Source organism: Adiantum capillus-veneris, chromosome 18 (genome assembly GCF_014529385.1).
Source record: "Adiantum capillus-veneris isolate H3 chromosome 18, ASM1452938v2, whole genome shotgun sequence".
In the NCBI taxonomy this organism is placed as follows: domain Eukaryota; kingdom Viridiplantae; phylum Streptophyta; class Polypodiopsida; order Polypodiales; family Pteridaceae; genus Adiantum; species Adiantum capillus-veneris.
In genome coordinates this window covers 4,228,633-4,242,601 of record NC_140948.1, presented here as the reverse complement: position 1 = coordinate 4,242,601, position 13,969 = coordinate 4,228,633, and the positions used below count along the sequence as shown (strand labels likewise).

At 45.0% G+C, this 13,969-nt stretch overlaps 1 protein-coding gene across 1 annotated transcript in view; it reads right to left on the bottom strand.

Annotated features, from left to right (window-relative positions):
* GPS1 (geranyl diphosphate synthase 1) overlaps positions 1–13,969 on the bottom strand; it is a 105,696-nt gene that overhangs the window by 40,554 nt on the left and 51,173 nt on the right. Inside the window, exons 3-9 of the mRNA XM_086488268.1 lie at positions 10,999–11,094; positions 10,791–10,871; positions 10,527–10,598; positions 7,731–7,853; positions 7,531–7,617; positions 7,172–7,243; positions 6,727–6,812 (exon numbers count right to left, since the gene is read on the bottom strand). Coding sequence (XP_086344394.1) covers positions 6,727–6,812; positions 7,172–7,243; positions 7,531–7,617; positions 7,731–7,853; positions 10,527–10,598; positions 10,791–10,871; positions 10,999–11,094 — 617 coding nt within the window. The remainder of the gene's footprint in view (positions 1–6,726; positions 6,813–7,171; positions 7,244–7,530; positions 7,618–7,730; positions 7,854–10,526; positions 10,599–10,790; positions 10,872–10,998; positions 11,095–13,969) is intronic.

The following is a 13,969-nucleotide window of genomic DNA, read 5'->3' as shown; positions in this document are numbered from 1 at the left end:
AAGAACTGAATGATGAACAACAAACCAATATGTCTGAATTGGAAAAGGAACGACAAGAATTTGTGCATATACAAGCTGATTGTTTCTCCGAAGGCCTACCATGTGAGTTACCTCCACATCGTAGAGTATCGATCTTTTGTGGGCACTTTCTTTGACGACATTATAGTTTTCTCCAAGGATGAAGCAGAGCACAGACATCATCTGCTGCAGGTCTTTCAAGCATTGTTGAAGCATAGATTGGTTATGAACGCAAAAAAGAGTGACTTTTTCTTGCCCAAAATACATTTCTTGGGCGACATCATCTCAGCAGAAGGAGTACAGATGGACCTGGCAAAAAAATGCGACTATTCGCGATAGACCTGACCTAAAGAATGTTCATGAAGTTCAAAGCTCTTTAGGCTTGTGCTCTTATTATCGGCGGTTCATTCGAAAGTTTGCAGAGAGACCTTCTCTTTTGCATTTACTAACTCAGAAAGGAGTCTCTTTCACGTGGGGACTGACAGAGATTACCGCCTTTCAGACCCTCAAAGAGAGATTGACTACCAAACCAGTGTTGGCATTGTCAAACTTGCAAAAGTCATTCGAAGTTTATTGTGACGCTTGTGGTCGTAGTCTAGGAGCGATTTTGATGTAGAAGGCCATGTCATTGCTTACAAGAGCAAGATGTTTTCACGTCCAGAAATGGTACCCACAGATTTATGAAAAAGAGCTATTGGCAGTTATCCATGCTCTTACACAGTGGCGACACTATTTACTCGGAGCTGATTTCACAGTCTTTACAAATCATTAGAGTTTACGCTACTTCTTGTCGCAGAAGCAGCTTTCAGAAAAGCAGATGAGATGGGCTAACATTTTGTCACAGTTTCATTTCCAGATAGTCCATGTACACAGACAAAAGAACTTAGTGGTAGATGCATTGTCTCGAAAGCCCTTGGCTGTGGCCATTTCCGCGATCCATCATCGAAGTTTTAAGGATATTGTAGATCAATATGCAACAGATCCTGACTTTGCAGACATCTTTAGCCGGATACAAAATGGAGAGACAGTTACTGAGACAGTTACTGGCTATTCTATACAAGACGGGCCACGGCTATTTGATGCGGAAAACGATGTCGTGTGTTACACAGCCTTTGAGGGAAAAGGTTTTGATAGAGTGCCATTGTCCACCTTTTACGCGCAACCGCAGCATAGATACCATCTTCTAGGGTGTTGAGTGTTACTTCTATTTACCGAGGCTCAAAAAGGATGTAGATGACTTTGTTCGCAAGTTGCTTAGTATGCCAAAAGGTCAAGTTTGACGGGCGTAAGGCACCAAGACTGCTACAGCCTTTACCCATGCCCTCCCGCCCTTCGTAAAGTATTGCTGTAGATTTCATTTTTCATCTTCCCAAGCCTCAAAATGAGCACGATGGCATTTGGACAATCATTGACAGATTTAGCAAGCAAGCTCACTTATTCCACTAAAGAAGACGGTCAAGCCTGATCGGCGAGACTGTTCATTGCACTGATTTTTCAATTACAAGGCATGCATGAGTCGATAGTCTCGAACAGAGATCCCCAATTCAAGAGTTTGTTTTGGAGAGTAATTTAAGAGAACATTGGCACGCGGTTGCAGTTCTCATCCTCATTCCACCCGCAAACAGATGGGCAATCTGAGATAGCCAATTCAGTGGTTTTGGATTATTGAAGTCTTACATTTTGAATCAGAAGACTCAATGGGAAAAGTACTTGCCTTTGGTGGAATTTGCCTACAATAACACGGTTCACTCTTCGACGGGGAAGGAGCCCTTTGAGGTAATTGAAGATGCTAAGAAGGTCCCTCCATTTCTAAGCACCAAGGACAAGATTTTTGAAGCAGATCACACGAGGATTTGGACACTGCTTTTGCCAAGGTTTGCAAGGCTCTTGAGAAGTCTCAAGCACGGCATAAGGCCACAAATAAACATCGACGCGACTTGAAGTTGAAGGAGGATGATTGGGTGCTCTTACGTTTTGAGAAGGCACGTCTAAGGAAACGAAGGGAAAGGAGCCACTTTTTCCAAAACTCGGCATGAGGTATTATGGCCCTTTCCAGATCCAAGAACAGATAAATGATGTATCCTTTGGACTCAAGTTGCCAGATACTTGGAAGATTCACAATGCTTTTCATGTGAGTCTCTTAAAACCTTTTAACGGTGAGGTGCCAATTGACACAGAGCCTGATGAGCAACATGAAGTGGAAGAGAGCAAGGAGATACTCATTCCACAATAGATAATGGCCCATAAAGAAAGGAAAGTGAAAGGTGAAGTGATTCGGCAGTTCTTAGTGAAATTCAAGAACTAACCGGCATTGGATGCAAAGTGGATGAAGGAGAACATAGCACATACTCTTCAGATATTGGAACTTTACCTCGAGGCTTTCGGCTTAGCTGCGTCTTTTTCAAAAGATCCCGCATATTAGTAGGGTTGAATCTGGTGCAAATGCGACTGCACTAGAGGAAAGTCATTCCGCTCTTTTGTCACAGATTACCTAGACAGAATAAAGTCATTGATTTACCTTTGGACTTCAGGGATACTACTACGCTAACAGTATTCTGCTCTATGACTTTATGAATAAGGATATTGGAAATGGGAATTTCAGAACTTGAATCTGATTGATGTGTACTCTCTCATGTGATTTTGTTTGAGTGCACGATTGAAAGGCGAAATGACTGCAACATTTCGGTCTAGAGATTCTATAGATATGATAGCAATAAGAATTAGCTTATCCGACGTCAGTGAGGTCCGGTGTGGATCTAGATGCGATTGTTAAATACATTGCCAGGAATCATGGTCTTAGATCTAGATGGAATTTTTATATGATGTGATTAGGATATTATTTGAATGTGCACTAACTGAGTCGTCTTTGTGCAAGTGCTTGATTTGCGTCGTCTAGTGCATCGGTACTTAGAGTCAGTGTCTATTGAACTGGTTTATGGCTTAGGTCTGTTTTTGCAGACGTAATCGAGGGCGACTACAATTCTTTCAAGAGGGGGGTATGTCACAAAATTATGAGTGGCATGACCTAATGACAAAGACCAGATGCAATAAGTGGTTCCAACTTATAGGCACCTACCGACAGGGCCCTAAGGAACAGTGGGCAGGCTGTACGAACCCACCGGGCAAAGTGTTGGCTGGCTGTGCGGACGCTCGGGAGTCGCGCTGACAGTGCTGACGCGGCAGCATACGAAATTCCGCAATTTCAGCTGGCTGAAAACGCTGACCAGCGTTTGGGGCAATTTGCTTTTGAGTTTGGATGTTTTCATGTAACAGCTTTTCCATGGCCAAGGACCTTTAAAAAAAACCCAAGGGTCACTCTCAGGCTGAGTTGTGCTGACGAGCCTACGAGCAGAGAGGACCCGCACACAATTTTACTTTGCTCAAGCATTAATATAAGAAGAAATACCAAAAGGGGCGCCAGTCTTTGGGGCCAATCTCTCTGGGCAAGGAACTACGTCGGGCCGTGTCGACTCAAGTAAGTTGTAACTAAGTGTTTGAAGTATTTTAAGTGATTCTCTCTCGTGTGTCGTGCCAGATTCTCGACTTGGGGTGTCCAAGTTTGTTACAGCAAGTGTGGGCATAGATGCCTTGTTTAGTCAATGAGGAAATACGCCAAAGGCTTGAGAGACCTCTCCAACCACAGGAGCTATAGGAGGCTCTCCGCGCACTTCCCAAGGGTAGCTGCCCAGGGGAGGATGGTTTGACTCCAAGCTGCTTCTTAGAGTATTGGTAGGTGCTTGGTCGAGACCCTTGTAGTGCTTACTAGCACATTCTGCACACTAGAGAGGCTCCTTGGACGAGATTCGGTAGTGGCGACCCATCACCATTCTCAAATCAGCCTACAAAATCTTAGCAAAGGCTCTAAGTTTGAGAATTCAACCGTTACTTGAGAGCATCATCCATGAGACACAAACGGGCTTTGCCAAGGACAGTAGGCGACCCTTGCACGTCTCCAAGGAGAGGATCTTGTGGTACTACTCGATTTTGAGAAGGCATATGACAGAGATGACTAGGGTTTCCTTGAGGCACTATGCGCCTAATGGGGTTTTCAAATGCATGGATTAGGAGAGTGTCGGCTCTCTACAGCTGTGCGCACAGTCAGGTATTGTTGGCAGGGGAAAAAGGGGAACGCTTTGTGCTCACACAATCGGTTCGAAAGGGCTGCTCTCTTGCCCCCTTCCTATTTCTCTTCTATGTTGAGGCGATGAGCAGGTTCTCGGCCTCACACGAGGTTGGTTTGCATGGTCTGCAACTGCCGATTCGAGGAGAGGAGCTTTTGGACGATGAGTTTGCTGATGACTCGGGCATGTTTTTGGAGGCCAATTTGCACAGGGTGTGACCAGGTCCTTGAGGTGTTCTGTTGTGCATGAGAAGCACTGATCAATTGATAGAAGATAGCGGCTTTCTGGGTTGGTAGTGCTTCCATGCCCAATTGGTAGCCTGGAGAGGGCTTTAGGTGGATTCCTCCAGGGACACCAGTATGCTAGTTGGGCTATCAGGTTGGTTTGGATTTGTCTCCTGAGCAGCAGATCGATCCCATCCTCTCCATCAAGAGGAAACTTCATTCGAGCTCAGCACGGCTGGCAGGGTTGTGATAGCCAACCAGGTGTTGTTGGCTACTATGTAGTACATGACATCTTGCTGAATTTTCTCGAGCTCTTCCATCAGCTAGCTAGAGAGGCTGATCATGAATTTCTTGTGGTCACGCAAGACACACAGTCGGCTCAGGCCAAGGTCTCCTGGCAGGTCATCACTTTACCTTGCTCTCATGGGCACTGGGGACCAGCACTCCGGAGTAGAGCCCTCCTTGGGAAGCTTGTGGTCAAAGGACTTCTTTCAATGGAGGATCCTTGGAAGAAGTTGCTACACCGGATTCGGGCCCGGCTCCCACAGACGGGCGGCCCATGCAGCCCTTCCACCCATTGGATTTTTGCAGAGATGCGTAGAGTTGGCCTCAGCACGAGATGGAAGGACCGCTTTATTGCAAGCATGCTTCGATCTTAGGAGCAACTGCACGGTGGCCTTGAGCAGCATCGGCCCACATGCATTGAGGAGCGTTTGAGGCAGCCACTTGTTTGGAGCCCTATGGTCAGCAAACAGCGTGGCCACATGGTTAGTAGCAAACCTCGTGTCTCTTGGGATCCCATGGCAGAGGGTCCAGCCCACTCTTTTGGGAACTACCTGCAGTTTATAGTACTTTCAAAGGAGATATAGGGCATTCGCCTGCGAGAGATGAGGGGGGTCCAGAGCATGTATCAAGATATTAGAGAGGCTATACCTGCAGAGTGGCACACCCCTGTGGAGCCGGAGCTCCCTACTAGATAGGGGCTTTCACGCAACTGGAGGTTCTCATTGCTGCTAGGGCTTGCTCAAACACAGGTTCCTGCCTGTTCTTCAAGGTTCAGAGGGAGGGCTGACAATACAGAGGCAACAGCGATGGCTGAGTGCTACTTTCAGCGAATCAGAGTTGTGGGCATCAACGGGAGGACTTGTCGTAGACCCGACCCGACCCGTCCGATCTTGAGTCAAGACACTGGCAGCTCTGGGCTTGGGAAAGCCGCCCTCTGTCCCACTATGAGTGCAGTGGGACCCGGGGAGTGGTTTTGGTGGGACCCCTTTACTGTAGCCTATCACCCGCAGACCCCTTTCTTCCAGTTTCGGCTAGGTCGTCACATATTGACATCGCAGGGAGAGGCTCGTCCTGCTGCAGCAGGACACTCGCACGAAGAGGGTCTCACATCCGAGTTCATGGCAACATTTGGGAGCGCTTGTGGGACAGCAGACAGCCCAGGCACTTTACCATGTTCCAAAGGCTGCAGTCGGGAGTTGGTTGGTGCACAACGGCCTCTCGGCAGTATGTGCCGCCTGCGACCACCCACTTGAGACTCAGCATCACTGTCTGTGGGACGGCCCCATGGCACATCAGGTTTGTCTTCGATTCTTCGGCTGATGCTTGCACTCTCTACACCCAGCTAGGGCCCAGCACACTTCATTTTGAGATGCTTCAACCAGCAGGATGATTGTGATACAGGAGAGCAGGCCTACACTCCAGCCAGCCACAAAGTTAGTCCCCAAGGAGTGGGGCAGAGAATGAGAGTGGTGTTGAAAAATCATCTGCAGCCTGACACTGTGGTTCATCTGGCTAGCCTGCTACTCCGCATCTTCGAGGCTCAACCCATCCCACCAGCTAAGATTGTCCATGACATTTGGCTGGAGTTGATTCTTAGGGGCCAGTTTGAGAGACTCTAGGGCAGCTCCGACCCCATGTGGGAGCGCCGCGAGGCTTTCTTGCAACTTTGGCACCCAGGGCCCTTCTTCACCATGGTTCATGGAGCGCCTAGATGGCAGTACCGTCCACTAGAGTGGTTGTTTCCCCCTCCCTTCTCCTGATTTAGACATCATTGTACATATCTTGTCTTTTCATTGGGAGAGTCTCCCCACATGTTTATGTAGCCCTCTCTTGCACGGGCAGTTTGCAGCCCATTGGGCAGTTTTCTTGACTAATGGAAGGATCTTGTTTTTGCACAAAAAAAAAAACTGTAAAGATAGCCACATGAGTTAACATACAATGGTACGATAAAAGAAGACAAGCTCTACAATTGCACTCGGCTACCTTGCCTAAAGTTCACAGAATGTATCATGACCAAACTAACAAGATTAAGGAACTATAACAAGCACAAGATGAAGAGAATGACTATGGAACCTCACTTGCATGCCTTTTCCTTATTGGACGTTAACTGCATTATTTCTCCTGTGACTAGATGCTCCAAGACTTTAGAAAGAAGCTCCACAACCTACATAAGTATGACCAAAACTATTAGGATTGCTATCCAAATTAGTCATCTGTGTACAAAACCGTGAGTGCACATGTGCATAGGGAAGATATGCATGTGTAGATCAATATTAAGGATATATATATATATATATATATATATATATATATATATATATATATATATATATATATATATATATATATATATATATATATATATATATATATATATATATATATATATATATATATATATATATATATATATATATGTTTCTATATTTAAATTACGATGTACATACTACACGTACATGATTAATAACAGAGCATGTACATGTATGTGTGCTGCACATACACTGGTCGATTTGTCAGTCTTACCTCTGTATTCTTTAATGAGGCCAGAGCCACAGATGCTCTTGAAAGAAGAAAGTCTCCAGCTAAAACTGCAAGCTGCCCAACAAAAAAGGCAGTATTGAAAGACTAGCAAAACAAGTGGATTACAATATTACAAAAGAACGAATATACATATAATAATTTCTAATATGGAAGATTTGTATGCACATTAAAGCACATAGTTCAAATCAAACAGACAATGGCCCTTGTCCTTCAAATAATCAGAGTGCTTACAAGGCAAGTAAATAGAACACACAAGACTATAAGGTGACAAAACCAGCACAAAAAAGAGAGCGCAGATGCTGATGTACAGTAAGCATCCATGTTAAAAAAGACTTGTGCACCTTGTTTCCCATCACAAAGTTGAGGGAACCAATGCCTCGCCTGGTGTCCGCACTATCCAAGACATCATCATGAAGAAGACTAGCCACCTGGGAATAGAGATAAAACATTAGCAATTGCTGCATGCACGTACCTTATATACCAACTTTCTTTCACAAGCTAAAAAAACGGTGCTACTGCACAATTATGTGAAGCTACCAACATGTATCATTTCTGTTATCTCAGCAATTCTTTGCTGTCTGAAACGTTGCTCTTGCGAAGACAAATTTGTAACACCAACTTCTGGCAGCACAGCTGTCAATGATGACGCCATAAGAAGCAATACCTGATGTCATGCAAACAAAATAGTACATGTGTAAATGCTAATTTTTCACTCTCTCTCTCTCTCTCTCTCTCTCTCTCTCTCTCTCTCTCTCTCTGAAAGTAACCACTGCGAGAGGTTTGAATCATGAGATGGAGGATTTCAAAATGCATCTGCAGAGGACACAGAAGATCATACAGTCCCTTCAAACTATGGAAGACAAGCACAGGTTGGTCATCCATAATGTATTGAAGGTAGCCAGCTCAGGAGGGATATACATGTCTCGCATATAATGTTAGCAATGCGTTGACTTCTTGATAGGGGAGGTAGAGATGACTCGGTAACATAATCCAGTATACCACTTCTTAACACAGATCAAATTACCTGCAAGAATAGACACACACACAGGTAGAGATGACTCGGTAGCATAATCCACTTTACTTCACAAGCACTTCTTAACACAGATCAAATCACCTGCAAGAACAGACGGTAACATAATCCCATAGTAACAGGGAATGGTCATTTTCAGGTCTCCGTTCCCCGTTCCCATTCCAACTTCCCGTTCCGAATCCCCGTTCCGTGTTTCAAGCATGAGTGTTCATAACATGGAATGGCGTTTCATGCCCGTTGCCGTTCCTTGTTCCGAAATCCCCTTCCGGGTAACTAGGCATAATCCACTATACTTCACAAGCACTTCTTAACACAGATCAAATCACCTGCAAGAATAGAACACACACACACACACACACACACAGGGGATTTATTAACATCTTGAAAAAGGTGAACTCAGCCTATGAGACAAATCAATGTTCATATGTGATATATCCACTATCATTGCTGAGAAAGGAAAAGCTGAAACTTGAAAATTGTGAAACGAGTACTGACCATGATGGATGGAGGATGGAGCTCTACTGCCGGGGGCGCAGAATGCAGGACTAAATGCAAAGAGTATAAAAGCATGATATGCACTTTGTCTAACTCCATGTATTGTATTCCGTGTGTACCATGGTATATAGCTAAGATGGGGGTGTCAGCAGCTCCTTGAACAATATGCCTGGGTCTGATCTCAGCTAAGCCAGGCCCTCTGCATTCTCAAGGTGGAGCTGTCTCTGAACTCTGTTGTGGTGGAGACGGGGCATCTGAAAGCCGCTCTCTATCTCCTCCTAGCTCTAAGTGCCTCTGCTCTTTGTGTACGGAAACGTACGGAAAGTGATTCCATACCTGGCAAAAAATTTGGGGCGAAATTTTTTCGCCTGCAGTTTTTTGGCCGCGCGAGTTGGGCCGCTGACTCTGTTATGCAGGCACTACAGCACATCAGTGAGCTGCGAGCTGCGAATCAGCGGCCAGCCCATGCTCTCGCCCTCTTTTGCTCACCTTCACCTTCTCCCGTGCCCACAAGCTATTCTCTAAATTTTAATTTTTGAACTTTCTATGGTTTGGTGTTTGTGTATAAAGTTTTAAACATGGTGGTGTAGTATGTAGGCTTTTAAGCATCTATGTAGTAGGCTATCTGACGTGTGGAATTTCTGGGTAGTATGATCCGTACTTCCGTACCCGTGTGTGTCCGACGTGTGGTTGACTTATGGAGAAACTATGCTCAAAACGATCCCTGCTGTGTTTATTTTGTGTGTTTATTTGCAGGTTGCTCAAAACGATCCCTGCTGTGTTTATTTTCTGTGTTTATTTCGCATCTAAATTGCAAGATAACACCAAGGAAGCCTCGGGGAGGCCTTGGGGTGGTTTATATAGGGGTTTGGACACCTACAATGACAAAAACAGGAAATTACAGCATGCTGGGATTAACCTACAGCTCACCGAAAAGCTTCTAAAATGCAAGGAAATCCGTCCTAGACGTGTACTTTTGATCTACAATGGTTTTGATGCTGTTATGCTGCCGAAATTGGGTGGAAAACCTGCAATTTCAGCCCTTGACAGGTTTGGACAGCTTGGTGAGAGTTCGGTGAAAGTATTCGGGTTGTTTGTTTGCAATTGAACAAAGAAATACCGAAAGGGGCACAAGTCTTTGGGGCCAACAAGGTGTCATTGTCAACTTGGGAGCACTCTAGCTACCAAGTCGTGGATTGTTTTGAAGTGGTGAATTCTAGTTGCAAGTTCATTTGTGAAGTTTCTTTGTGTCATAAAGTGCAGGGAAATTAGACGACATAGTTCGAGTGAAAGCGAACATTTTCCCACCCTTTAGTAAGGCTACAGGCCGGTTTCAGAGACACACACACACACAAGTTACATTGTGGTGAAAGCGAACATTTTCCCACCCTTTAGTAAGGCTACATGCTGGTTTCAGAGACACACACACACACACAAGTTACATTGTGGTGGAGTCCTAGTGCAGTCCCAACTAACCCCCCATCAGGTTACAGGAGTAGTGTGAGAGAATAATTAATGGCTTCAACTAATACTAGCTCTCTTAAAATTTTAAAAGTAAACATATAACTTAAATCGTAGGACTCCCTCCCTTTATTCTCGCGTACCTACGGTAACCTTATTGTTTGCCTCACCCTCCCCCACCCGCCTTCCCTCGCCCCCGCAAGACAGACAAATCGTGCCCACTTACTGAGATGTTGATATGAAAGACTTAGCCGTTCGGAAATAAAGAATCCGGTAGGTAAGGCACATGAAAAGAGACTAAACATCACTTTGAACCTTCTCTCTGTTCAAGAAGCCAAGGAAATTAATTACCATGGGTCGAAATCGTTTGCCTTCCACTCCAGTTTTGAAAAAGTACTCAGCCGCACAAGCCAATTTTGGAACCTTCAATAAAATTGCAAAATTTATCAGGTAGGCAGCTTGAAATGAGGTTACCCCGAGAAAATTTGCAGCCGTCACGTGACACTTCTTAATGTGCTTGGATCTTTTGAGAAACACCATGCTAGACATAAATAGTAACCAGCCCATTGATCCAGGTTTTTCACCATGTGGGATTTGACTGAAAAATAATTATACCTCACTAGAGACCATGGAACGAAGCCTATTTGCCAACACAGTAAGCTCATCTGCAACAAGAGAAAAAGGATCTACCCTCTCCTGCACCAACAAATATAACGTAAAACGTGTTGCATTTGTCTGATCAAGAGAAGATTTTTAGTAGGCCATCATAATTCAAACTGATTTGTCCCTACAAAGCAAACAATATTCCAAAATAAACAAGCACCTCATGTCTGGCATCATTGTCGCTCACAAGATGAAAGCTCGCATCATGAAATTTGTTGCAAGTGCTCCACCTAAAATGTTGCCCTCTAACAAAAGCCTGTAAAAGCACAGCAAGTCATACATTTAAGCATGCCTTGAGCACGTGTTGTATGTCATAAGTACAATATTCAAGGGCAAAGCACACACCATAGAGGACATCTTCGAACTTTGATGATCTTAAAACTAATGAGAGCTGAACCAAAACATGTTTGCAGTATAGAAAACATAAAAGGAATCGTAAGTGTCATGGCAACGGCATGTGCATTGTGTCTAGAGGGTGGGGGCACTCCTGCTCAACCAATTGCCCTGTGCGCACATCAGCGGATGCTTTCAAAGTGGCAGCAGAAAATTGAGTCAGTTGATGAACGATGCAGCACCAATGTGGTACCTCCTCTCCCACTGCCTGGGCCCCATCCCACCATCTCAATGAATCTCCCTCCCAATTAGCCCCAAACAGTGGACTACCCTTTGCCGATGGTCCTCTCTCTCGCTCCCTCCCTGCAGCCTGCTAAACACCAGATGAACGTGATGAAAGAGCAACTGACAGAGATCGCCCTCCTGGGTCTGAGACAGGAAACACAAATGGGTACGGAGGAGACAGAGGAGGAGGAAGGAAGGGGGGCGCGGGGGGGGGGGGGGGGGGGGGGGGGGGGGGTTGGGTTTGTTGTGTACTGCGATGCTGTCCTTCGTTAAGTTGCTGCCCTGGCAGCCACGGGCATTCTTCCCCCAGGCACGTCCGTCGTCAGTGCTTCACCTATGTCGATTCCGCCTCTTGCCTGCTGTAGCCGACCGGATGCTGGACGCTGTTACTGGACTCGCAGCCATGTCCATCGCCCCGCAGGTTTCTTCATGAGTCTACTGTGTTCAGCTCTGTCATGTTTTCCTTATTAGCGTTTGATTCTCAGCTTTCAACAGAGTCTTTCTTTCGTTTCTGTGTTTCTTGTTTGTTGGTTTATTCTCCTGGTTCCTTTGTGAAGTTAGGGGTGTGTGAGATTTGTTGCTGTTTGTTTTGTCGTGTTTTCTTTGTTTGCTGTTTCTTCCATAATTTTTTTGTTGTTTTTTCTAGTTTGTTGGCAGATTCTTGGTTGGGTGGGTGGGGGTGGTCATGAGAAGGTTGTCGGGCTCTCCTGCGGCTTGTCCTCCTTTACCTTTCTGCTTATGGACGTTGAAGACCCTCTCTTGAATCCATGCAGACTGCTTTCTGGTGACGGTACACTCACTTTGATAGATTTATAATGAGGATTCTTCACTGGAATTTTCAACCTTTCACAAGGAAGTGTCGGGCAGCATATTTCTGCCTCCACTCTACTTCACATCCTTCCCTTTCTCCTTTGGCCCTCCAGCCGTTTGATTGCATCTTGCAAAGTTGTCCCTCGTGATTTTTCCCCTATGGTTTGTTGTTATGTTATATCCTAGGGGGTTTTTCAATCATGCCTACGGGCTCCTTGTAATGCCTTTGGGCTTTCACGTAATTTTGGTCATGTAATACAAAAAGGTCAAGCCCTCCTTTTTCTTTGTCTCTATATATATCTCTTGAATACATAGTTGTGTTAAATGCATTTCATATAATGTGCGCGGGTTATGTAACCCTGACAAGTGGGGATAAACCTGGCACTATGTACATACATGTAAGGCAAACATTGTGGTTTTGTAAGAGCATAATCAGCATAAATTTGCTGAGAAATGCTCATACTTTGTAAGTTACTGCATACCGGTTTATCGGGCTTTTCAGGTGTTTTGATTATGGTTAGGCATGAGTTACACCCAATTCTAGCATACAATGATCCAGGGGGTCGTTGGATGATGGTTTGATGTTTGATCAATGGCCAAACTTACGAATTTGGTGGTGTTTATGCGCATAGAGCATCAGGGCAACAGGCCGCTTTATGGCGTACATTGTCTTCTTATCCGTGGCTTTCCAATGCTTTGCTTTGCGGTGATTTTGACAATGCACCCGCTTTATCTAATAGCACCACACGACATTCACACATGTTGGGTGTGGAATTACAGGCTTGGACAGATCTCATTACATGCACACAGATGTCGGATTTCTGGAGCCTCTTGCATCCAAGCATAATGCTCACTCTTCATACCATGCACTTTAGATCCGTGGTATGTCCTCAACATGCAACAATTTGATGAGTTTGTATGCGAAATGAGCATAAACCATCCCTTGTTGTTGTCACAGTATGCCTCCGTTGTGATGTCATTGCACTTTGGGCAAGCGCACAATGATCACCCTCTCGCTAAGAAACGTTTGTTGCACATCAATAATCCTTATCTTTCGCATGAGGCGTTTTGCCGGATGATTTATGATATTATTCCCCACCGGTCGCCCAACCGCATGTTGATCCTGATATTGCTTGGTTTCGCTTTGTTGCGTGTGTGCAATGTGTAATTCAGGACTATGGCAAGCATTGTATGCTTCAATTACGTGGGCATGTTGAGGATGCCAAAAATCTTTATAAAGAGCTCCAACTCTTGGCTGACACACCTTCATTGTTTAAAAGTTAATCAACAGCTCTTTTGCCAGGAACGGGTATGTCTGCAGCATAATGATAAAGGTAAATTAGACAAATGGTAGACTCGCGCTCGCCATGGAGCGTTTGTGGATAAAGGATGTGCCTCGATAGTTTTTTAAGCATTTGCACCATTCAAGGGCTTCTCAAACCACTAAGAGGGTTATGCTCTCATTGGGTTATTGGACAGCCTCAAAACCGTGCGCTTGTGGATGACATGGTCTTCCATTTTGGGAGTGTCTTTATTGCTCCTCCTCCGGCATCTCTAACATCCCCACGAGACTGCTCAGCCGTAAGCAAAACGACGCTAGCAACGACAAAAGAACCTGCAACATCATCAACAGAGCCTATATCCACAGAAGCCAGACATACATCAATGCCCTACACAACATTCCATACACCCTTTGACACAAG